The sequence below is a fragment of the Aquarana catesbeiana genome, linkage group LG02 (genome assembly GCF_042186555.1).
Source record: "Aquarana catesbeiana isolate 2022-GZ linkage group LG02, ASM4218655v1, whole genome shotgun sequence".
Lineage (NCBI taxonomy): Eukaryota > Metazoa > Chordata > Amphibia > Anura > Ranidae > Aquarana > Aquarana catesbeiana.
This window is the reverse complement of record NC_133325.1, coordinates 93,443,843-93,469,025: the sequence shown is the minus strand read 5'-3', so window position 1 is coordinate 93,469,025 and position 25,183 is coordinate 93,443,843. Positions and strand designations below refer to the sequence as shown.

Genomic DNA, 25,183 nt, shown 5'->3' with positions numbered 1-25,183 from the left:
GCTCTGCTTCTGCTGCCAAGTGCCTCATGTCCATCAAACAGAGTACGGGAACTGTTGCCAACTACGCCATTGAATTCCGTATTCTGGCAGCAAATGTTGCTTGGAACAATGAGGCCCTTGTGGCTGCTTTTACTCATGGTCTCTCTGATACCATCAAGGATGAGATAGCAGCCCGAGATATACCCACTGAGCTGGAGAAGTTGATCGTGTTTGCCATCCTCATTGACTCCAGACTCAGAGAAAGACTTCCTTTTAAGGAGCGCTTGCGGAAGCCTCCTGTACGTTTGTCTCCGAACTTTGCAGTCGGTCTGTGAAGATGAACCCATGCATTTGGGCTTCACGCATCTCTCTGCGAATGAGAGAGAGAGAGAGAGAGAGAGAGAGAGAGAGTTTTGTCCTACCCATCCAGGGAACGCCCAAACCTTGAGGTCCTGTCACAGACAGACCTTAGGTGGTTTTTCGTCCCCAGTTATCCAAAAGGATAAGCCCCTGGTTTCAATTACCCTTTCTTGGGCTGAGTCGTCCATCGAGATACAGGCTCTAATTGACTCTGGGGCTGCAGGCCTATTCATTGGTGCTGCCTTTGTATTGAAGCACTCGATTCCGCTGAAGCTGCGTGACACTCCACTTGCCATTGAGGCTCTTGACAGGAGACCTCTACAGCCTGCCCATGTGACTCATGAGACTGTTCCATTGTCCATGGCCGTAGGGGCTCTTCACCATGAGATAATCCAATTGCAAGTTATTTCCTCACCTAAGTTTCCGCTGGTTATTGGTTATCCTTGGTTACAGAGGCACAACCCCTCTTTTGATTGGCTCCGTGCTGAGGTTCTCTCCTGGTCGCCACAATGCAGTAAGACATGCTTCCAGAAGGTAGCCAAGGTCTGGTGCACCTCTTCACTCTCCTCCCTGTTGGAGGAGTACCACGATTTTAGCAATGTCTTTGACAAAGGTCAAGCCGGTAGTTTGCTTCCACACCAGTCGTATGATTGCGCAATTGACCTTCAACCTGGTGCCATACCCCCTCGTGGCTGAGTTTACCCTTTGTCATTCTTGGAGGATAAGGCCATGGAGGAGTATGTTGCAGACGCACTCTCGAGGTTTCATCCGCAAATTCTCGTCTCCTGCTGGTGAACTGAGACCTTGTATTGCTTATAGGGGTCTCACGATTAAGAATGGCTATCCAATTCTTTTGATTACATAGTTATTTGACTGCCTCCAAGGAGCAACGGTTTTCAAAAAGCTTTATTTGAGAGGGGCATGCAATCTCATGAGGATTAAGGAGAGGGACGAGTGGAAAACTGCGTTTAATACCAGAACTAGGTGCACCTTTACTGGTCTCAAGATTCGATTACGATTATCTTTTCAACGATTTGATTCTGCGATGCATCACGATTACTGACGCGCTACCACTTCTGCTTGGGCCTCCTAGGCGGCCTTTCCTCCCTGCAATCTTCCGGAACACATTACAGGTCTCAGAAGATTGCCCGGCTATGCAGGACAGCGCAGTGAGACATGCGCACCCAGCTGTGAAGCTGCAAGCCCATAGTAGTATTATTATGCCCATAGTAGTATTGCCAGCGCCGTGGACAGGCAGGGGAGAGAATGGAGGGTTTGGGTGGCCACATCGCTGGATTGTGGGACAGGTGAGTGTCTTTCTATTAAAAGTGAGAAGATACATTTTTGTAGCTGCTGACTTAATAAACAAAAAATTTACTGGAACTCTTTCTTTGAATTAAAAATAACCTCACTCCCTTAAAGCGGAGTTCCACCCAAAAGTGGAACTTCCGCTTTAAGCTTGCCCCCTGACATGCCACACCTGGCATGTCATTTTTTTTTGGGGGGGGGGGGTGTCCTCCTTTTAGTGGGACTTCCTGTCCCGGCCGCCTAGGTGACTCCTCTCACAATAGGCCGCCCCTCCCTACCAGCGATCTTCTGGGACAGAACACAGGTCCCAGAAGATTGCCTGGCCAATGGCAGAGCGCAGTGCGGCTTGCGCAGTGTGCGCCCGGCCGTGAAGCCATAAGTTGTCACGACCGGGTGTCGCTGCCTACAGTAGATATGACAGCGCCGGGGAGAGGAGCGGGGCTCCGTGCGGCCGCATCGATGGATTGTGGGACAGGTGAGCATCCGTTAATTAAAAGTCAGCAGCTAAACTTTTTGTAGCTGCTGACTTAATAAACTAAAAAAACGGGTTGAACTCCGCTTTATGAAAGTGCACTAATCCGGTGCACTACAGGGTACAGGAATTCACACACATGGCTGCTGGGAGGTCAGGAGGGATTCGAATCCACAACTGACAAACAGCCCTGTGAAGTTCCCTGTACTGTCTCTGTGCTGACATTTCTCTGGGCTCCCCGTTTGCACCTTCCAGCACACTAGGAATGTGCAAAGGGGGGGGGGAAGCCAGGGAAATGTCAGCACAGAGCATGTGTAGGAGCCAGTGTAAGTAGAGTACAAACACATTCGTACTTTACATACTGCTGTTAAAATATCTGTGTGGTAGTAAATGCAGTTATATCCATTAAGTGCCCACCGCTGTATGTGCATTTTAAAATATATGCAGCTTCATACCTCATTTCTTAGTGTGTGTATAACTGTATATGCCACTCATGTGACTGCTCGGTCTGGCCCGCCTCTCTCCTCTCACGTCTCTACCCTCACGTCTCTACTCTCACGTCTCTCGTCTCTCCTGACAGGCAGGCCGGACCTGGCAGTCACAAGAGCGGCATGTACAGTTATACACACACTAAGAAATGAGGTATGAAGATGCATATATTTTAAAAAAAGACAAAGCGGTAGCCACTTAATGGATTATAACTCTGCATTTATTACAAAAGTTATTTTGACAGACACGCTCAGAGCGCTATTCTGGGAGGGGCGGGGCAAGTTGGGATGACGTCACCCGACATAGATTTTTCGAGTCGAATGCATCGATGCCGCATCGGGGACACCCGAATCGCGATGCAGCAATTAAATTCTGCACCCCTAACCAGAACAGCCCATTATGAGTACCTTGTAATGCCTTTTGGCCTTTAAAGGGCCCCGGCAGTTTTCCAGGAATTTATTGACGATGTTCTCCAAGATTTGTTGCAGTTGTGTGGTGGTTTATCTCGATGATAGCCTATTTTCCAAGTCCCTGGAGAGCCACCACACAGATGTCTGTCGTGTGCTTCAGAAATTAAGAGAGAACAATCTCTATTGTAAATTGGTGCGAATTCGATCGTGAACAGGTTAAATTCCTGGGTTATGTCATTTCCACTGCTGGTTTTTCGATGGACCCAGAGAAACTTTCAGCAGTCCTACAGTGGTCTTGACCCGTGGGTTTATGTCCTCTGCAGCGTTTTCTTGGCTTTGCCAGCTATTATCGGAAGTTTAATCGTAACTTCTCGTCTCTGGTCAAGCTCCTGACTGATATGACCAGAAAGGACGGTAACCCACAGAGTTGGTCTCCGGAGTCCATTAATGCCTTTTAGAGTCTTAAGGCTGCCTTTGTTTCTGCTCCTGTGTTGGCACATCCTGATCCTACGTTACCTTTTATCCTTGAGGTTGATGCTTCTGAGACTGGAGTTGGCGCCCTTCTGTCTCAACGTCCTACCTCTGAGAGCGCTATGCATCCTTGTGGCTACTTTTCCAATAAGTTATCACCTGCAGAGTGCAATTACGAGGTGACAGAGAGTTGTTAGCGATCATTTTAGCCCTGAAAGAATGGAGACATCTCCTCGAAGGTACCACTGTGCCGGTTCTCATTCTTACTGACCATAAGAATCTCACATTCTTGTCTGAGGCTAAACGCCTTTCTTTCAGGAGGGTGCGATGGGCTTTTTTCTTGTCTCGTTTCAACTACATTGTCTCATTCTTACTAGGTGCTAAGAATGTAAGGGCTGAGGCTTTGTCACAACAATTTCCCTCCACTTCCAAGATGGAGTCGGTTCCGGTTATTCCTCCTGATCGTATTCTGGCTACAGTTTGCACCAGTCTCACTTCTCCTTTGGGTGACAAAATTCTTGCTGCTCAGGTTCATGCTCCTCCTGAGAAACCTTGTGACCGCTGCTTTATTCCAGAGGGTCTCTGTACCGCCGTGCTCCAGACTTACCATTCTTCCAAGGCTGCTGGCCACCCTGGGAAGAATCAACTCTTTTGGGCCATTTCCCAACAATGCTGGTGGCCTAGTCTACGTGCTGATGTAACCGCCTTCATAGCTGCCTGTTCCGTGTGTGCTCAGAGAAAAGCCCCATACACACAATAGGACTTCATACAAACTTTCCCTTGGATTTTTGTACAAATGGCGTTGGCCATAAGTTTGTATTGCATACAGACGGCAGGACTTTTCCAGCCAACTTTCACCAAATCACGTGGTTTTTCAGCTCTTTACCACCACCCTTTGGTTAACTTCTGTATTGTTGTCTGATATTGTGTCAATCTCGCCACTTTTATCGGTGAGATTGAAACCTTGCGAGCGGGGTTCACACTGGTGTGGGGATCCGACTTGGATCCCCGCCAATGCCAGGCACTGTGTTTGATATGAATCTTGAGGGGGAACTCCACGCCAAATTTTAAATAAAAAACCTGCATGGGTTCCCCTCCAGGGGAATACCAGGCCCTTAGATCTGGTATGGATTTTAAGGGGAATCCCCCACGCCGAAAAAACAGCATGAGGGTCCCCCCAAAATCCATACCAGACCCTTATCCGAGCACGCAGCCCGGCCGGTCAGGAAAGGGGGTGGGGACGAGCGAGCGCCCCCCCCTCCTGAGCCGCATACCTTCAACATGGGGGGTGGGTGCTTTGGGGGAGGGGGGGCCCTGCGGCCATGTTGATGAGGACAAGGGCCAAGGGCCTCTTAGCGACAACCCTGGCCGTTGGTTGTCGGGGTCTGCGGGCGAGGGGCTTATCAGAATCCGGGAGCTCCCTTTAATAAAGGGGCCCCCAGATCCCGCCCCCTCCTTTGTGAATGAGTATGGGGTACCCCCTACCCACTCACCTAGGGAAAAAAGTGTCAATAAAAAAACACAGTACACACGTTTTTAAAGTAATTTATTAGGCAGCTCCGGGGGTCTTCTTCTGACTTCGGGGGTCTCTCCGGCGTCTTCTCTCTGTGTCCGGATCTTCTGCCGGCTCCTCCGCCATCTTCTGCCGCTCTTTTGCTAGCGGTGGCCCGGACCTCTGGATCGTCTTCTTCCCTCTTCTCTTCTTCCGATGTTGACCCACCACTCTCTCCAGCTGGAATGCTCTCTGAGCACTCCGCAATGGACTTATATAGGTGGTGACCCCGCCCCTATGAGGTCACAGTCCCAGGGCATGCTGGGACTGTGATCTCATAAGGGGGCGTGGTCATCCAATGACATGAGCTGCCTAATAAATTACTTTAAAAACCTGTGTACTGTGTTTTTTTATTGACACTTTTTTCCCTAGGTGAATGGGTAGGGGTACGATGTACCCCATACTCATTCACAAAGGGTGGGATAAGCCCCTCGCCCGCAGACCCGGACAACCAACAGCTAGGGTTGTCGGGAAGAGGCCCTTGGCCACAGGGCACCCCCCTCCCCCAAAGCACCCACCCCCCATGTTGAGGGCATGCGGCCTGGTACGGCTCAGGAGGGGGGGGCGCTCGCTCGTCCCCACCCCCTTTCCTGACCGGCCGGGCTGCGTGCTCGGATAAGGGTCTGGTATGGATTTTGGGGGGGACCCCCACACCATTTTTCAGCGTAGGGGGTTCCCCTTAAAATCCATACCAGACCGAAGGGCCTGGCTTTCCCCCAGAGGGGAATTCCCTCTCGTGCCCGCCGCAGTAGGAAAATGTGTTTTTCCTATTGCAGCCAGTGCGAGATGTACAGTACCCTGTCGCCAAGAACATTCTCACGGCTGGGTACTGTAGTTTGTACAAAAGTCCGATGCTTTTGTGTACACACGATCGGACTTTGCTCCATCGGACTTTTGTTTTCAGAAAGTTTTCCGTTCACACAGTCAACAAGAGTCCGATGGAAACAGAAAAAGTTTGTCCGATGGAGCGTACACGCGGTCGGATGTTGCTCCAAAACAGCTAATTTGCATGTTTGTTGTCAAAAAGTCCGATCGTGTGTACGGGCCTTAAGACTCCACAACACCTTCCAGTGGGCCTGCTACAACCCATACCCAATGGAGAAAGGCCCTGGACCCACCTGTCTATGGATTTCTTTGTGGAGTTGCCCAACTCCCAGGGCAACACAGTTATCCTTATGGTGGTTGACCGGTTCTCGAAATTGTCCCATTGTATTCCACTTAAGAAGTTGCCCACTTCTAAAGAAGTGGCTTCCATTTTTGCTCGGGAGATCTTTCGCTTACATGGGCTACCCAAAGCGAATGTCTCGGACAGGGGTAGTCAGTTTGTGTCTCGTTCTGGCAAGCCTTTTGTGAACAGTTGGGAATTCAGCTTGCTTTCTCCTCTGCGTATCATCCGCAGTCTAATGGGGCCGCAGAACAAGCCAATCAGTCCTTGGAGCAATTCCTACATTGCTATATTTCTGACCATCATAATAACTGGTCAGAACTCTTTCCGTGGGCAGAGTTTGCTCACAATAGTGCCTTAAATTCTGCTTCCCGATTGTCCCCGTTTATGGCGAACTATGGTTTCCCTCAGTCAACACCCTCTGCCCCAGCAAAGATTCCTAATTATGAAGAAAATCTCCCTTCGTCCAATCAAACTCCCTCCCAGAAGCAAATCCCTGCCATTAACCACCCCCTGTAAACTTCTCTACAAGAAACTCCCCCCTTCTCCAAAAGCAAACCCACCCCCTCTCCTTAACCCCCAACAAAAGAAACTCCTCCAGGCTGGAATTCTCACTTCCTCCTTCCCAAAACAGAAAATTAATGCCTCCCCACTTACCAGACCTTAGATTCAGCACGGCACAGAAGTAGGAAAACTTCTGCATCCCTAGTCTCCCTTTGGCTGTGTCATATGATACCTCGAGGAGCAGTCTAGGAGTTCCCTCAACCGTGCACTGTCAATTGCCGGAATCTGAGACCTTGCAGTAATTTCATGCTTTTCAGGGGGACCCCTTATTAAACTAAGGGGATGGGGCACAATAGAAGGGGGGCTGGCTGCTGCACTCTGAAACTCTGATTGCTTCTACTGTGCAGATGCTGAGGCTAAACATCAGGGATGCTGCCTGGGCATTTTGCCAGGAAGCTCAGGGGTGGGTTTGAACACCCCTGACCCCCCCCTTATCTACGCCCCTGCTGAAGGACAGGGGCCTTATTATATTCTGTCATTCCTACCTTCTTGAAAGCTAGAAAATCAACTTCTTGGAAAGTCTACCAACACACCTAGAAAGCTTATATAGCATGGTGCAAGACTATAAAGTTCCATCCTAGGAAGTACTTACTCTGTGGGGTGCATTCTGTCTTTTCTACAGTCGGGTTTAGATCAGCATCAGGCCTTGAGTACCATCAAGTGACAAATCTCGACTTTGGCTGTTCTGTTTCAGAGAACATTGGCCTCTTCGTTCCTCAAAGATGATGGTGATAGCACTGTCCAATGCAAGCTCTTGGATGCTAAGGAAAAGTACTTTTGTATGGCAAGTGTGCCGTAATGTGCACACACTGGGGGCAGCTCTGTAATCATGAATGTATCAAAAATTTATATTTTACATGCAAGTGGTGTCACTACCTAATTCTGACCTGGTATCAGCCTTTTCCAATCCTTGTGCAACAGTTCTAGAGTGCATGGGGCCAGTTACTTCAGGAGCTGGCAGGAGGCATGCTAGTAAAAGAGAACAGAGTGACAGAGATATGAGCTCATCACTGTGCTGTATTGCTGTTTACTGTCCAGTCACAGGATGGGGTAGGCCCAGGATGACTTTGGCTCATGACTTCAGAGGAAGTACGTTGAACGATTCTGGCCATCAGACTGAGGACATCTAGTAGCAGAAAAAAGTACTACAGGGGAATCTTTGAATCAAAAGTAACTACTGTGGCAAACTTTTTATTTTATCTTTTAATAGGCTATTTATTTGTATCTTGTATTTTTAGCTGGAGTTCCACTTTAAAAAAAGTTTGTTTTCTTTTTCAAAGCCAGAGTCTCTTTATGTAAGCAATATAATTTTTTTTCATTTGTACAAAGAATAATCAGCATGTATTCATTAATCGTAATTGTGTGAATGCCATGTAGCAATTATCCAGCCAATTTGATTTTAAATTGCTGCAAAATGCGGGACGAATTTGCAATGCCATTACTTCTTAATGGCACCCCAATCACGGCGCTATTTTGCAGCGCATGGTAAATCGCACTGCAATCGCAATGGGCTACGATTGTCGTTTAAAAAGGAACATGAGCTTCTTTTGGGCAACAGTGTCACGATATGCAGTGATTGCAGCGCAATTTAGCCTGCGACAATTGCAGCAAAATAGCAGCGCAATTGGGGTACACATCCCATGTTTTGCATCGATTTGACATTGCGAGCAGAATCCTGGTGATTCGGCCCATGATCCGGCGTGAATGGAGTCTTAGGGTAGAAGCAGTGACAAGAAGAAAATATAATCAGGCATCTTGTTGTGTTAGTGGGGGACCGGCTGAGCTAGTAAGGCTTAAGCTGGCCATACACCTATAGATTATCTGCAGATTTTCTATGGTTAGATGGAAAAAATGCAACAGATTTCTCCATGTATGCTAAACTGTGTGGATGGAGGAATCTCCCACATTAACATAAGTCTAACTCTTATACTAAAGTGCATTTTTGCCAGTCTAACGCCTATTCTAAAGCCCATTAACGTGAGTCTAACGCCCATACTAAAGTGCATTAACGATGGGAATAGAGGGGCGCCAGACTGAGTGCGGTATACATCATATATTTAATAAAAGCAAGTAGTAACTCATAGGTTAAAACAGATGAGTTCAGTATGTGGTGAAAATCGCCAGTCCTGGAGTTTCATAAACGTCCTATTTAGGTTCCTGTTTTCCCTTCTGGCACTGGTGTGATCCTACAGGGATCCAGAGAATGCTGGGAACCAGGAAGCAGGAAGCGAAGAGCAGCTGGTCGTGACTTCACAGGAACAGGAAATGTGATTATTCGCAGTGGCAAGGAATAGTAATGCATTTCGAAGCTACAGCTTCTTCATCAGACCATTGATTGGCTGGCAAACCTGGCAGTCTTAAATACAGAGGAAATAGAAACAGGGAGATCTGATGGGCTGGCCGGCCCGTCAATCAAATAGACAGATTTAAAGAGGTAGACGGTTGTAGACCGAAGGGAATGTAAATATGAGTAAAAAGCATGCTGATTAATAGTGGATGATGATAATTTTATGACGTTTGAAGAAATCGATCAAATAATTAATTGATTAAATAAATAAATATAAATGTATAAATATACCTTAGATTTAAAATTAATACATTTTGAATAAATTAACTAAAAAATGAATTAAGAAAATTATTATGAAATTATTAGCAATTGGTAATCAATCAATTATTATAAATTATAATGAGTTAATAAAATGGTGAAAATGGAGGAAGGAAAGGACTATGCTAGATATAATATTAAGGTTATAAGTTATATCATGACCAAAAATACATCTCAAAGGGATAAATCAAATCTTCAGATAATAAATGGTTAATGGATAATGATGGTGATACCTACTGGGTACATATGTGTGCACACATATAATCATACATATACACAATACGATAACCACTCATGCATATACATACCCACATACAGTATTCAGACCCCCTTAAAATTTTCACTCTTTGTTATATTGCAGCCATTTGCTAAAATCATTTAAGTTCATTTTTTCCTCATTAATGTACACACAGCACCCCATATTGACAGAAAAACAGAATTGTTGACATTTTTGCAGATTTATTATAAAAGAAAAATTGAAATATGACATGGTCCTAAGTATTCAGACCCTTTGCTCAGTATTTAGTAGAAGCACCCTTTTGATTTAATACAGTCATGAGTCTTTTTGGGAAAGATACAACAAGTTTTTCACACCTGGATTTGGGGATCCTCTGCCATTCCTCCTTGCAGATCCTCTCCAGTTCTGTCAGGTTGGATGGTAAACGTTGGTGGACATCCCATTTTTAGGTCTCTCCAGAGATGCTAAATTGGGTTTAAGTCAGGGCTCTGGCTGGGCCATTCAAGAACAGTCACGGAGTTGTTGTGAAGCCACTCCTTCGTTATTTGAACTGTGTGCTTAGGGTCATTGTCTTATTGGAAGGTAAACCTTCGGCCCAGTCTGAGGTCCTGAGCACTCTGGAGAAGGTTTTTGTCCAGGATATCCCTGTACTTGGCTGCATTTTTCCCTCGACTGCAACCAGTCATCCTGTCCCTGCAGCTGAAAAACACCCCCACAGCATGATGCTGCCACCACCATGCTTCACTGTTGGCACTGTATTGGACAGGTGATGAGCAGCGCCTGGTTTTCTCTACACATACCGCTTAGAATTAAGGCCAAAAAAGTTCTATCTTGATCTCATCAGACCAGAGAATCTTATTTCTCACCATCTTTGAGTCCTTCAGGTATTTTTTAGCAAACTCCATGCAGGCTTTCACGTGTCTTGCACTGAGGAGAGGCTTCCGTCGGGCCACTCTGCCATAAAGGGCTGCAGTGATGGTTGACTTTCTACAACTTTCTCCCATCTCCTGACTGCATCTCTGGAGCTCAGCCACAGTGATCTTTGGGTTCTTCTTTACCTCTCTCACCAAGGCTCTTCTCCCCCGATAGCTCAGTTTGGCCGGACGGCCAGCTCTAGGAAGGGTTCTGGTCGTCCCAAATGTCCTCCATTTAAGGATTATGGAGGCCACTATGCTCTTAGGAACCTTAAGTGCAGCAGAAAATTTTTTGTAACCTTGGCCAGATCTGTGCCTTGCCACAATTCTGTCTCTGAGCTCTTCAGGCAGTTCCTTTGTCCTCATGATTCTCATTTGCTCTGACATGCACTGTGAGCTGTAAGGTCTTATATAGACAGGTGTGTGGCTTTCCTAATCAAGTCCAATCAGTATAATCAAACACAGCTGGACTCAAATGAAGGTGTAGAACCATCTCAAGGATGATCAGAAGAAATGGACAGCACCTGAGTTAAATATGAGTGTCACAGCAAAGGATCTGAATACTTAGGACCATGTGATATTTCAGTTTTTCTTTTTTAATAAATCTGCAAAAATTTCAACAATTCTGTGGTTTTCTGTCAATATGGGGTGCTGTGTGTACATTAATGAGGAAAAAAAATGAACTTAAATGATTTTAGCAAATGGCTGCAATATAACAATGAGTGAAAAATTTAAGGGGGTCTGAATACTTTCCGTCCCCACATACGTGCAATTGTAAACATGTGCAGCAAACGCATGTATACACGTGAGTATGTGCAAAAACATCTTTCTGTCCCAATACTCTCTAGAGGGAACACAATATTATACAAAGAGAAGGGGGTGGGGCAAATCGGGGGGTTAAAAAAAAGGGGGTGGTAAAAAAGGGGCGGTGGTAAATTTGTGTTTGCCCAATATGAGCTGTTTAGTGGAGAAAACTGGGTGTCCAGTCACCAGTGACCGAGCGACCCACTGAGACATGACCGGGGGGATCACACCAGCACTTGTTAAATAACAGTGCTGATTTCGATCTCCTCGTTCATTCCTCTAGGCGACATGGTATCCAAAATGAAAATCCAATACTGTTCCTGACGGCACAGCCTTTTGAAACGTTCTGCCGGGAACATTTTTTCTGGAATTGATTCAAGGACCCAAACTTTTAGATCTTTGGATGATTGCTTATGATATTCCCAGGGGACATGTATCAATGCAAAAAAAAGTTTTAAAAACGGACGGTTTTTTGGGAGCAGTGATTTTAATGATGCTTAACCACTTCAGCCCCGGAAGGATTTACCCCCTTCCTGACCAGAGCACTTTTTACAATTTGGCACTGCGTCGCTTTAACTGCTAATTGCGCGGTCATACAATGCTGTACCCAAACAAAATTTGCATCCTTTTCTTCCCACAAATAGAGCTTTCTTTTGATGTTATTTGATCACCTCTGCGGTTTTTATTTCTTGCGCTATAAACGGAAAAAGACCGAAAATTTTGAAAAAAAATGATATTTTCTACTTTTTGTTATAAAAACAATCCAATAAACTAAATTGTAGTCATACATTTAGGCCAAAATGTATTCGGCCACATGTCTTTGATAAAAAAAAATGTCAATAAGCGTATATTTATTGGTTTGCGCGAAAGTTATAGCGCCTACAAACTAGGGTACATTTTCTGTAATTTACACAGCTTTTAGTTTATGACTGCCTATGTCATTTCTTGAGGTGCTAAAATGGCAGGGCAGTACAACCCCCCCCCCCCCAAATGACCCCATTTTGGAAAGTAGACACCCCAAGGAAATTGCTAAGAGGCATGTTGAGCCCATTGAATATTATTTTTTTTTGTCCGAAGTGATTGAATAATGACAAAAAAAAAATTACAAAAAGTTGTCACTAAATGATATATTGCTCACACAGGCCATGGGCATATGTGGAATTGCACCCCAAAACACATTCAGCTGCTTCTCCTGAGTACGGAGATACCAAATGTGTGGGACTTTTTGGGAGCCTAGTCGCGTACGGGGCCCCGAAAACCAATCACCACCTTCAGGATTTCTAAGGGCGTAAATTTTTGATTTCACTCCTCACTACCTATCACAGTTTTGAAGGCCATAAAATGCCCAGATGGCACACCCCCCCTCAAATGACCCCATTTTGGAAAGTAGACACCCCAAGCTATTTGCTGAGAGGCATGTTGAGTCCATGGAATATTTTATATTTTGACACAAGTTGTGGGAAAGTGACACATTTTTTTTTTTTTTTTGCACAAAGTTGTCACTAAATGATATATTGCTCACACAGGCCATGGGCATATGTGGAATTGCACCCCAAAATACATTTAGCTGCTTCACCTAAATATGGAGATACCACATGTTTGGGACTTTTTGGGAGCCTAACCGCGTACGGGGCCCCGAAAACCAATCACCGCCTTCAGGATTTCTAAGGGTGTAAATTTTTGATTTCACTCTTCACTGCCTATCACATTTTCGGAGGCCATGGAATGCCCAGGTGGCACAACCCCCCCCCCCCCCCCATGACCCCATTTTGGAAAGTAGACACCCCAAGCTATTTGCTGAGAGGCATGGTGAGTATTTTGCAGCTCTCATTTATTTTTGAAAATGAAGAAAGACAAGAAAAAAACATTTTTTTTTTCTTTTTTCAATTTTCAAAACTTTGTGACAAAAAGTGAGGTCTGCAAAATACTCCCTATACTTCTCAGCAAATAGCTTGGGGTGTCTACTTTCCAAAATAGGGTCATTTGGGGGGGTTTGTGCCACCTGGGCATTCCATGGCCTCCGAAACTATGATAGGCAGTGAAGAGTGAAATCAAAAATTTACGGCCTTAGAAAGCCTGAAGGCGGTGCTTGGTTTTCGGGGTCCCGTGCGCAGCTAGGCTCCCAAAAAGTCTCACACATGTGGTATCCCTGTACTCAGGAGAAGCAACAGAATGTATTTTGGGGTGTAATGTCACATATTCCCATGGCATGTTTGAGCAATATATCATTTAGTGACAACTTTGTGCAAAAAAAAAAAACATTGTCTTTTTCCCGCAACTTGTGTCACAATATAAAATATTCCATGGACTCGACATGCCTCTCAGCAAATAGCTTGGGGTGTCTACTTTCCAAAATGGGGTCATTTGGGGGGGTTTGAACTGTCCTGGCATTTTATGCACAACATTTAGAAGCTTATGTCACACACCACCCACTCTTCTAACCACTTGAAGACAAAGCCCTTTCTGACACTTTTTGTTTACATGAAAAAATTATTTTTTTTTGCAAGAAAATTACTTTGAACCCCCAAACATTATATATATTTTTAAAGCAAATGCCCTACAGATTAAAATGGTGGGTGTTTCATTTTTTTTTCACACAGTATTTGCGCAGCGATTTTTCAAACGCATTTTTGGGGGAAAAAACACACTTTTTTAAATTTTAATGCACTAAAACACACTATATTGCCAAAATGTTTGATGAAATAAAAAAGATGATCTTAGGCCGAGTACATGGATACCAAACATGACATGCTTTAAAATTGCGCACAAACGTGCAGTAGCAACAAAATACATACATTATTAAAAGCCTTTAAAAGCCTTTACAGGTTACCACTTTAGATTTACAGAGGGCTACTGCTAAAATTACTACCCTCGATCTGACATTCGCGGTGATACCTCACATGCATGGTGCAATTGCGGTTTACATTTAACGCCAGACCGACGCTGGCGTTCGCCTTAGCGCGAGAGCAGGGGGGGACAGGGGTGCTTTTTTTTTTTTCTTTTTTTTTTTTTTTGCTATTTTATCTTATTTTTAAACTGTTCCTTTCTTTTTTTTTTTTTTAAACCTTTTTTTTTGTTATCCCAGGGAATTATCCCCTATGATAGCAATAGGTAGTGACAGGTACTCTTTTTTGAAAAAATTGGGGTCTATTAGACCCTAGATCTCTCCTCTGACCTCAAAGCATCTCCCCACACCAAGATCGGTGTGATAAAATGCTTTCCCAATTTCCCAATGGTGCTGTTTACATCCGGCGAAATCTAAGTCATGAAATGCTCGTAGCTTCCGGTTTCATAGGCCATAGAGATGTTTGGAGCCACTCTGGTTTCTGATCAGCTCTATGGTCAGCTGGCTGAATCACTGGCTGCATTCTCAGGTTCCCTGTTGAGACAGGAGAGCCAGAGAAAAACACGGAAGACGGTGGGGGGGGCATTCCCTCCCACTGCTTGTAAAAGCAGTCTAGAGGCTAATTAGCCACTAGGATTGCTTTTACATGAAAGCCAACCGCTGGCTGAAAAGAATGATACCAAGATGATGCCTAAACCTGCAGGCATCATTCTGGTATAACCACTCAAAGTCTTGAATTGCGTACCTGAAGACAAAAAAATGGTTAACAATAAAACACAGTAAATGGTAAAGTATAAAAAATTGCATACCTGAAAAGCAAACATGATAAAACATAATAACAATAAAACATTGCAGAATAGAATATAGTAAAAAATAGCAGAACAATAGAGAGAGAGAGAGAGAGAGAGAGAACAATGAAACAACAACTATTTTTTTTATTTTATATATTTTGTGTTTTTTTTTTTTTTTTTTACACTTTTTTTTGTAACTGTAACTTTTATAACTGTAACCGGTTCCAGGTTCGGGTCTCTCAAAATGCGATGGCATCTTGGGAGACCCTGTGAAAGTGTGTCTAGTCTGTGCAATGCTGTACCCTACACTAATACTCAACTAGTGTATGGTAGCGTTAAAAAAATTCACCAATGCAAAGACCAGGATTGTCAGGACAGGAGGGACAATAATAGCGGGTGTCACGCCTATATCCGCGCTTGCTGCAGACACGACATCTTTTTTGGGGGGGTTCGTTGGGTAGGGGTACTCGGGAGGACATAAAGAAAATGCCTCTCATGCAGCCGACTGCATTTGGTTGGGGATGTGAATGGGGGAAGTACGGGTGCTGCAGAAGTGGTGGGTTCCCAATTATTAGGATTGGCGAATGCAGCAGGAAGGGCATTATGGGCACGACGGGCCTGTGTTTGTCTTCTTCTTGGTGGCAGCGGGACACTACTTGTGCTTGCCACCTCACCAGCTTGAACTGCACTTATGGGACTCGCCACGTCACCAAGTGTTACTGCAGTGCTGGTTTGACTACGACCGGGGTGTACTAGGCCGCTGGTGCTTGCCAGTTCACCAAAACGCTACCAAAAAAAACTGTTAGCGATTGCAGGGATCAGCCCTGACTCTGTGAACGCTGCAGTTATGCGTTTAGTGTTTTGTAAGTGTCAGTGATCGATCGATACTGCACTTGGGTGGGCTGGGCTGGGCCGGGCGGAGGGGCAAAACGCAGGTGCTAGCAGGTATCTGGGCTTATCCCGCTAACACTGCGTTTTTGGGAACCCTAAACTGCTGGGGACGCTAGTATAGATCTGATCGGATCAGATATTGATCCGTTCAGATACTATACCACTAAGGGAGATGTACGGTGCGTGCGTGGGTGTTAGCGGTACTGGCGCTAACCTGACGCTGCTTGGGGCTAGTGCTTGCCAGTTCACCAAAACGCTACCAAAAAAACTGTTAGCGATCGCAGGGATCAGGCCTGACTCTGCGAACGCTGCTGTTATGTGTTTAGTAAGTGACAGTGATCGATCGATACTGCACTTGGGCGGGCTGGGCTGAGCCGGGCGGAGATCCAAGACTGATTCATTTTTATGAAGGTCAGCCGATCGTCCGATTCGGTGGACAGGCGCACCCTGTGATCGTTACAAAGCCGCCAGCAGCACTTAATGTGCGTTCCGAAAAAACGCTGGATGCAGGACAGGCCAGTAGCTCAATTGCATACTGTGCATACTGTGCAAACTCTGGCCAGTGAACCATCCTCAAGACCCAGTAACCCAGAGGATTTTCTGTGGGAAAGGTGTCCAAGTCTGATCTTGCCCCTAGGTAATCCTGTACCATGTGAATCAGACGCTGGCGATGGTTGCTGGAACCGATCAGACCTTGGGGCTGCGGACTAAATAATTGTCTGAACGCATCGGTCAGACGGCCATCTTCTCCACCGCTCCTTCTGTGACTGACCGAAGCCTCAGCAACACTTTGTCCAGGAGGACCAGGAAATTGTAACCTCCCAGGCTCTGGAAACACGTTGCACAAACCTTTCGGCAAGGCCTCCTGAAGACGTTTCATCCTCTGTTCCCTCTGCGACGGCAAGATAAGGTCCGCAACCTTACCCTTGTAATGTGGATCAAGGAGGGTTGCCAGCCAGTAATAAACCCTCCCCTTGATACCACGAATACGAGGATCCTTCCGCAGGCTTTGCAGGATCAGGGAGGCCATGCAGCGTAGGTTTGCTGAGGCACACACACACACAACACCTGGGATGCATATATATACACAATACACTGTAAGTGCAGCTAACTGACTCGCCTGCCTACTCTATCTAACTTAAATCAAATGACACTGTCTCTCTGTCTATCTCTCTCCCGCTGCAACACACTACACAAGGCCATCACGCAGCCGGCCTTATATAGTGTGGGGTGTGTACTAAACCCCTTGAGCCATAATTCGTCAAAGCCACCCTGGCTTTGGCCAATTACGGCTCTCTGTACAGACGGCGCTGTGATTGGCCAAGCATGCGGGTCATAGTGCATGCTTGGCCAATCATCAGCCAGAAATGCACTGCGATGCCGCAGTGAATTATGGGCCGTGATGCGCCACTCAAATTTGGCGGGAACGGCCCATAACGTTCGCAATTCAACGAACGGTCGAACAGGCGATGTTCGAAGCTCATCCCTAGCTGTAACCAACACCTCCAATCTCATCTCATTGATTGGACTCCAGTTGGCTGACACCTCACTCCAATTAGCTCTTGGAGATCTCATTAGTCTAGGGGTTCATATACTTTTTCCACCTGCACTGTGAATGTTTACATGGTGTGTTCAATAAAAACATGGTAACTAGGGCTGAAACAACTAATCGATTAATCGACAACTAATCGATTATTAAATTAATCGATTACTATTTTCATAATCGATTAATCGGCCAGTAACATAATGGGGTTAAAAAAAAAAACTAAAATGAGCCCTTTATAGTACAAAAAGAGCAAATAATCGTTACTGTAAATATTACTTTCACAGTTCTACAGTAAAAAAATGAACCCCTTACAGTAGTGATTATCTAAAGGGCTAATTTTATTTTTTTAACCCCATTATGTTACTAAACGTCTTAGACCTGGTGCTTTTTGCAGAAACGCACTACAGTTAATTTTAGGGCTGCAACTAACGATTATTTTCATAATCGATTAGTTGGCCGATTATTGTTTCGATTAATCGATTAATCGGTTAATAACCTTAAAAAAAAAAGTGGCATATAATTTAGTTAATATGTAAAGTTTAAAAAAAAGGCAATTTGTTCTTAAATATCTCTATGCTGTGGTAAATATAAATAACCAACTATATGGTTAGGGAGAAAAATATCTAATCCACTCTGAGAATAACAGACAGAAGAGATATACTGTATATACTATTAGAGGAGATACACTGTATAAACTGTTAGAGAAGAGATATACTGTATATACTATTAAAGGGTGAATCTGATAAATATTATCAGACTCAGAGATCAAATGTCTTCCTCCAAAAAAAAAATTTCATTTAAAGAACGTTCGTTCGATTTTCTAATCGTTAGTGGGGTCAAGTCGACGTTCATTTTCAACCACAGTGACAGGAAAATTTGGAAATAGAAAACTTCTTGGTCAAAGGAATTTTCAGAGTGTATGTGGTTTTCGTTCAGAAATTACATTCATTTTAAAAACAGAATGTTGAAAACAAGTAAAAATTTCAAACAACATTCTTTCATTCAGCGAATGTACAAAGACTTTTCGCCTAAATATTCTCGTCTGAAAATTGATCGGTGTGGCCAGAATAAGGCTCGCTACTCACCTAGGCAGTTTGCTTTCGATCTGTTTCTGCAGTGCGTTTTGATTTTTGCGCACGTGATTTTGCGGCGATTTACATTTTTGCATTTTTTTTGGCCAATTGGGTTAAAAAAAACTAAAATTAGCCCTTTATAGTACAAAAAAAAAAAAAAGCTGATAATCACTACTGTAAGAGGTTCATTTTTTTATTGTAGAACTGTGAAAGTAACATCTACAGTAGCGATTATTTGCTCTTTTTGTACTATAAAGGGCTCGTTTTAGTTTTTTTAAACCCCATTATGTTACTGGCCGATTAATCGATTATGAAAATAGTAATCGATTAATTTCATAATCGATTAGTTGTCGATTAATCGATTAGTTGTTTCAGCCCTAGTTCATTTACATGGTTTCCTATGAGACACGTTCACATCTATGCTTTTTTCAGCCGCTGTGTATTTGGAAAGGGTCAGGGACTTTTTTCTTTTTTAACGCAAAACGGTACTTTTTTTGGTTCAATATACTTCAATAGAGAAGCTGCTAAAAAGCATGTAATGAGTTTTTGCAGCAATTTGTGTTTTTTAATTTGCACAACAAATTGTCCAAAAAAAATGCAAATCGCAGCAAAATCACGTGCGCAAAAATCAAAACGCACAGCAAAAAAGCACTGCAGAAACGGATCAAAAGCAAACTACATAGATGTGTACCAGGCCTTATGCTGGCCACACGGTCAATTTTCAGACGAGAATATTCAGACGAAAAATCTTTGTACATTCACTGAATGAAAGAATGTTGTTTTAAAATTTTAACTTGTTTTTAACATTAATTTCTGAACGAAAACCACATACACTGTCTGAAAATTCCTTTCACCAAGAAGTTTTCTATTATTTCTAAATTTTCCCGTCACCGTGGTTGAAAATGAACTTTGATTTGACCCCACTAACGATTAGAAAATTGAACGAACATTCTTAAAATTACATTTTTTTTGAAGGAAGACATTGTTTTTTAAATAAAAAAAAATGATCTCTGAGTCTGATGATATTTACCAGATTCACCCTTTAATAGTATATATGCTCTAATAGTATATACAGTATATCTCTTCTAATAGTATATAAAGTATATCTCCTCTAATAGTATATACAGTATATCTCGTCTTATTCTCATAGTGGATTAGAGAGTTTGCTCCCTAACCATAAAGTTGGTCATTTATATTTACCACTGCATAGAGATATTTAAGAATAAAATGTATTTATTTTTTTTCAACTTTACATATTAAACTAAATTATACACCACACTTTTTTTCAAGGTTATTAACCCAATAATCAATTAATCGAAACAATAATCGGCCAACTAATCGATTAGGAAAATAATCATTAGTTGCAGCCCTAATGGTAACATTTAATTCTTTGTGTGTTATTAGTTTAAGCAGACTGTGATTGTCTATTGATCTGACTTAGATGAAGATCAGATCACATTTTATGACCAATTTGTGCAGAAATCCATATCATTCCAAAAGGGTCTGCATACTTTTTATTGCAACTGTATTTTACAAATGTTTGTGAGCCAAAGATAATCATTTTATAAACGAATGAATAATAAATTAATACATGTTTTATTTGGATCTCATGATATGATTCAGAACAAAAGAGAAAGAACTTTGATAAAATAAATCAAAGTCTCCCCCCACATCAGATTCCCCCCTACATGAGGGTCCCCATAAAAGCCCCACTTACTCCATATTAGGAGTCCCCTCTTACATCAGATTCCCCCTTACACCAGAATCCCTATCAGAGCCCCACTTACTGCATATTAGGAGTACCCCCTCACATTAGGGTCCCCCCTTACATGAGAGTGCCCATCAAAGTCCCTTTCATGAGGGTCCTGATCAGAGTCCCACTTACTTCATAATAGGAGTCCCCAATTACAACAAATTTCCTCATACATCAGGTTTCCCATCAGAACCCCACTTACTCCATATTATGAGTGCCCTCTTACACCATGGTCTCCTTAACATCAAAGTTCCCCCTTACATGAGACTCCCCATTAGAGTCCCCCCTTACATGAGCATCCCCATCAGAGCCCCTTTTACATCAGGGTGTCCATCAGAGCCCCCTTACATCAGAGTCTCTCCTACATTAGATTTCTTATCAGTGGTCTGCCCATAGCTTGGTTACACAATGGCTGTAGTCAGTGTAGCGGCAGGGTGGGAGCTAGAGCAGGTAAGGATGGAGGAAGTTCTGGCCTCCTGCAGGGGCAAGCACATCATTGGCTGCCATTGGTCCTAGTAACTAGCTGACAAGGCAAAAGAAAGAGCAGTGGGTGGAACAGGACCCTAGCTGTGGGTAGAATGTAAACCAGTAGCAGGCCAGATTTTTGGAGAGTATTTTTATGAGCAAGATTTATAGCCATTCATAACTCTGCTATTACTTGTGTGACATAAATATATAAATACTTAAACTAAAAAGCAATCATCTGCGAAGTACAGCAAATAAAATGTACCTAGAACTTACATATGATTGATTCTGATTTGCTTTATTTATTTAAGGTTTCTTTTTTTTAATTATTTATTTCAGCTTTTCTCACCAGAAGTTATTACAAGACCACAGAAAGACTCACAAGATAATACAGCTGAATTTGATATTTCTTCTGTGAAATCGGAAATAAACAGAGGAAAAAAACTGGTAGGAGATATACTGTATAGACTTCTAAAAACCAATAAATGGGAAAGCATGTTAGCTTAATGGTTAGCACCTGTGCTTTACAGAAGTAGGTTCACCAGTTCAAATCCCAACCATGACACTGGAGTTTGCATGTTCTCGCTATGCCTACATGAATTGCCAGGCAAAGTACACTCTGAATGGCACTTGTGCCAACCACTTTGTTCAGAATGCAGTGAGCAGCCTCTCAGCATGGGACCAGGAAGCTAGTGGAGATTAATGGAGTAGCAATGTCCACTTTGGTGATTTCCAGCTTCAATGGGAATCAGCCAGGTATGTTATATTCAGTGCCTTAAAAAATTATTTATACCCTTTGAAATTTTTCACATTTTGTCATGTTGCAACCAAAAACGTAAATGTAAGGTAAATGTATTTTTTGGGGATTTTATATGATAGACTAACAGAAAGTGGCACTTTGGAACTGTTAAGTGGAAGGAAAATGATAAATGGTTTTTAACATTTTTTACAAAACAATATCTGAAAAGTGTGGGGTGCATTTTTATTCAGCCCTCTTTACTCTGATACCCCTAACTAAAATCTAGTGGAACCAATTGCCTTCAGAAGTTACCCAATTATCAAATAGAGTCCACCTGTGTGTAATTTAATCTCAGTATAAATACAGCTGTTCTGTGGAAGCTCTCAGAGATTTGTTAGAGAACCTTAGTGAGCATCATGAAGGCCAAGGAACACACCAGACAGGTCAGGGATGAAGTTGTGGAGAAGTTTAAAGCAGGGTTGGGTTATAAAAAAAATATCCCAAGCTTTGAACATCTCACGGAGCACTGTTTAATTCATCATCTAAAAAATGAGAAGAGTATGGCACAACTACAAACCTACCAAAACATGGCCGTCCACCTAAACTGAGAGGACGAGCAAGGAGAGCATTATTCAGAGGAGCAGCTAAAGGGCCCATGGTGATTCTGGAGGAGCTGCAGAGATCCACAGCTCGGGAGGGAGAATCTGTCCACAGGACAACTATTAGTCGTGCACTCCACAAATCTGTCCTTTATGGAAGAGGGGCAAGAAGAAAGCCATTGTTGAAAGAAAGCCAAAAGAAGTCCCGTTTTCAGTTTGTGAGAAGCCATGTGGGGGGCACAGCAAACATGTGGAAGAGGGTGCTCTGGTCAGATGAGACCAAAATGAACCTTTTTGGCCTAAAAGCAAAACGCTATTAGGGCGTACACACGGTCGGACTTTGTTCGGACATTCCGACAACAAAATCCTAGTATTTTTTCCGACGGATGTTGGCTCAAACTTGTCTTGCATACACACGGTCACACAAAGTTGTCGGAAAATCCGATCATTCTGAATGCGGTGACGTAAAACACGTACGTCGGGACCATAAACGGGGCAGTGGCCAATATCTTTCTTCTCTTTATTTATTCTGAGCATGCGTGGCACTTTGTCCGTCGGATTTGTGTACACACGATCAGAATTTCCGACAACGGATTTTGTTGTCGGAAAATTTTATCTCCTGCTCTTCAACTTTGTGTGTCGGAAAATCCGATGGAAAATGTCCGATGGAGCTCACACACGGTTGGAATTTCCGACAACACGCTCCGATCGGACATTTTCCATTGGAAAATCCGACCGTGTGTACGGGGCATATGTGTGGTAGAACACTAACACTGCACATCACTCTGAACACACCGTCCCCACCAGGAAACATGGTGGTGACAGCATCATGTTATGGGGATGCTTTTCATTAGCAGGGACAGGGAATTTGGCCAGAGTTGATGGGAAGATGGATGGAGCAAAATACAGGGTAATCTTAGAAGAAAACTTGTTAGAGTCTGCAAAAGACTTGAGAATGGGGCGAGGTTCACCTTCCAGCAGGAAAAAAACGACCCTTAACATACAGCCTGAGCTTCAATGGAATGGTTTAGATCAAAGCATATTCATGTGTTAGAATGGCCCAGTCAAAGTCCAGACCTAAATCCAATTGAGAATCTGTGGCAAGATTTGAAAATTGCTGTTCACAGACGCTCTTCATCCAATCTGACAGAGCTTGAGCTATTTTGTAAAGAAAAATGGGCAAAAATTTCACTCTCTAGATGTGCAAAGCTGGTAGCGACATCCCCAAAAAGACTTGCAGCTGTAATTGCAGTGAAAGTATTGACTCAGGGGGGCTGAATACAAATGCACGACACACTTTTCACATATTTATTTGTAAAAAAAATTTGAAAACCATTTATCATTTTTCTTTCCACTTCACAATTATGTGCCACTTTGTGTTGGTCTATCACATAAAATTCCAATAAAATATATTTATGTTTTTGGTTGTAACATGACAAAATGTGGAAAAGTTCAAGGGGTATGAATACTTTTTCAAGTCACTGTACATAGTTACATTGGTCCAAGCTGGAGTAATATAGCTATGTATAAAATATCCATACTGGAATTTACCTTTAAATCTATTCCTCAATAGCAGAGGATCTAAATCCACTTTGTGTGCACCAAATGTCAAAAGTCACCCCGCATAAGGAGAGAGCAGCAGTGACCAGTCTAAAGCTGGCCATACACCATACAATTTTCTTATGCAATTTTCTTTAGATTTACCTTCAACTATGTAGTGCAAAGGCCTGCCTGATTGCATACAAATTGAAAGTGTTTAGGTTTGACCTCATATTATATGTTTTTGGTAAATCTAAAGGAAAGTTGTACAAGAAAATTGTATAATGTATGGCCAGCCTTAGTCTCTGGAATTTCGTAACAGAGACTAAGGCTGGCCATACATTATACAATTTTCTTGTACAATTTTCCTTTAGATTTACCAAAACCACATAATATTAGATCAAAAATAAATACTTTCAATTTGTATGCACCAGGCAGGACCTGACACTATATAGTTAAAGGTAAATCTAAAGGTAAATTGTATAATTGTATAAATTGTATAATGTATGGCCAGCCTAAGTTTCATACTGGATTACTGTAGATTTCAAAGAAACCTACAAAGCACACCAAGATGCAAATAAATATACATGTGCCTCTTGTATTTATACAATGTTACAATTTTTATTAACGTGTTCCATTCCCCAAGTAACAAAGTGCATGTATTACTGTGTCCCATCTACCCATGGACTGTCTAATGGTTAGCACAGGTCATCCCTCCTACTTCAATGGCCGCCCATGAACACAGCTGGTAAGGAGACAGCCCCCAGTCCCCCCAATACCTACCTGAGCCCCATCTCGAACCAGCGATGTGCACAAAAGCCTCGGCTGTCCCTGGTCTCTCCCTTCTCATTGGCTGAGACAGCAGCGAGAGCCATTAGCTCTCGCTGCTGTCAAACACAGCCAGTGAGCCAATGAGGAGAGAGTGGGGGCAGGGCCAAGCCATGGCTGCCTGTGAATGGACACACAGAGCAGCAGCTAGGGAGCAAGCCTGCACGGGCGCCCCCATAGCAATCTGCTTGCTGTGGGGGCTCTTGGTATGAAGGAGGGGCCAGGAGAAGTAGAGGGGGACCCGAGAAAATGAGGATCAGGGCTGCTGTTTGCAAAACCGCTACACAGACCAGGTAAGTATGACATGTTTGTTATTTAAAAAAAAAAAACGTTATAATCACTTTAAGCTGGGTATACATGGACTGACTTTCCTTTTTGTGTGTACCCCTGTCTGCTCAACAGAACCAGTCACTAGACTGGCTTCTGTTGAACGGTCCTGCTGGAAAACCAGCATTCGATCAGTGCTTGCTGCCAATAGCTGCAGCTCTGAACTGTGTATTCTGATGGGGGGTGTCCCCACTGTCAGAAAACAATAGCGCAGTGTGGAAGATCCCTACATCGACATCACTTTTATGGATACGGGAAAAAAACTGCCCATGAAAAAACTGCTTTAGACAGCACATAGGAAGATAAGACAAAGTACTACATGTGCTTTGTCCCCTGAGGAACATGATAATGTATGATACCCAATATAGAAGCACTGCACCCCACGAGGGGTGAAATGAAATACATTTCTTGGTGGACATAGCAATACTTTCACGTGGGTGAATCATACATACATAT

At 43.4% G+C, this 25,183-nt stretch overlaps 1 protein-coding gene across 7 annotated transcripts in view; it reads left to right on the top strand.

Annotated features, from left to right (window-relative positions):
• Nucleotides 1–25,183, top strand: part of LOC141127058 (uncharacterized) — a 291,214-nt gene that overhangs the window by 12,682 nt on the left and 253,349 nt on the right. For all 7 annotated transcript variants that reach the window (XM_073613212.1, XM_073613215.1, XM_073613214.1 and 4 more), the window contains one exon: nt 21,035–21,142. In XM_073613212.1, coding sequence (XP_073469313.1) covers nt 21,035–21,142 — 108 coding nt within the window. The remainder of the gene's footprint in view (nt 1–21,034; nt 21,143–25,183) is intronic.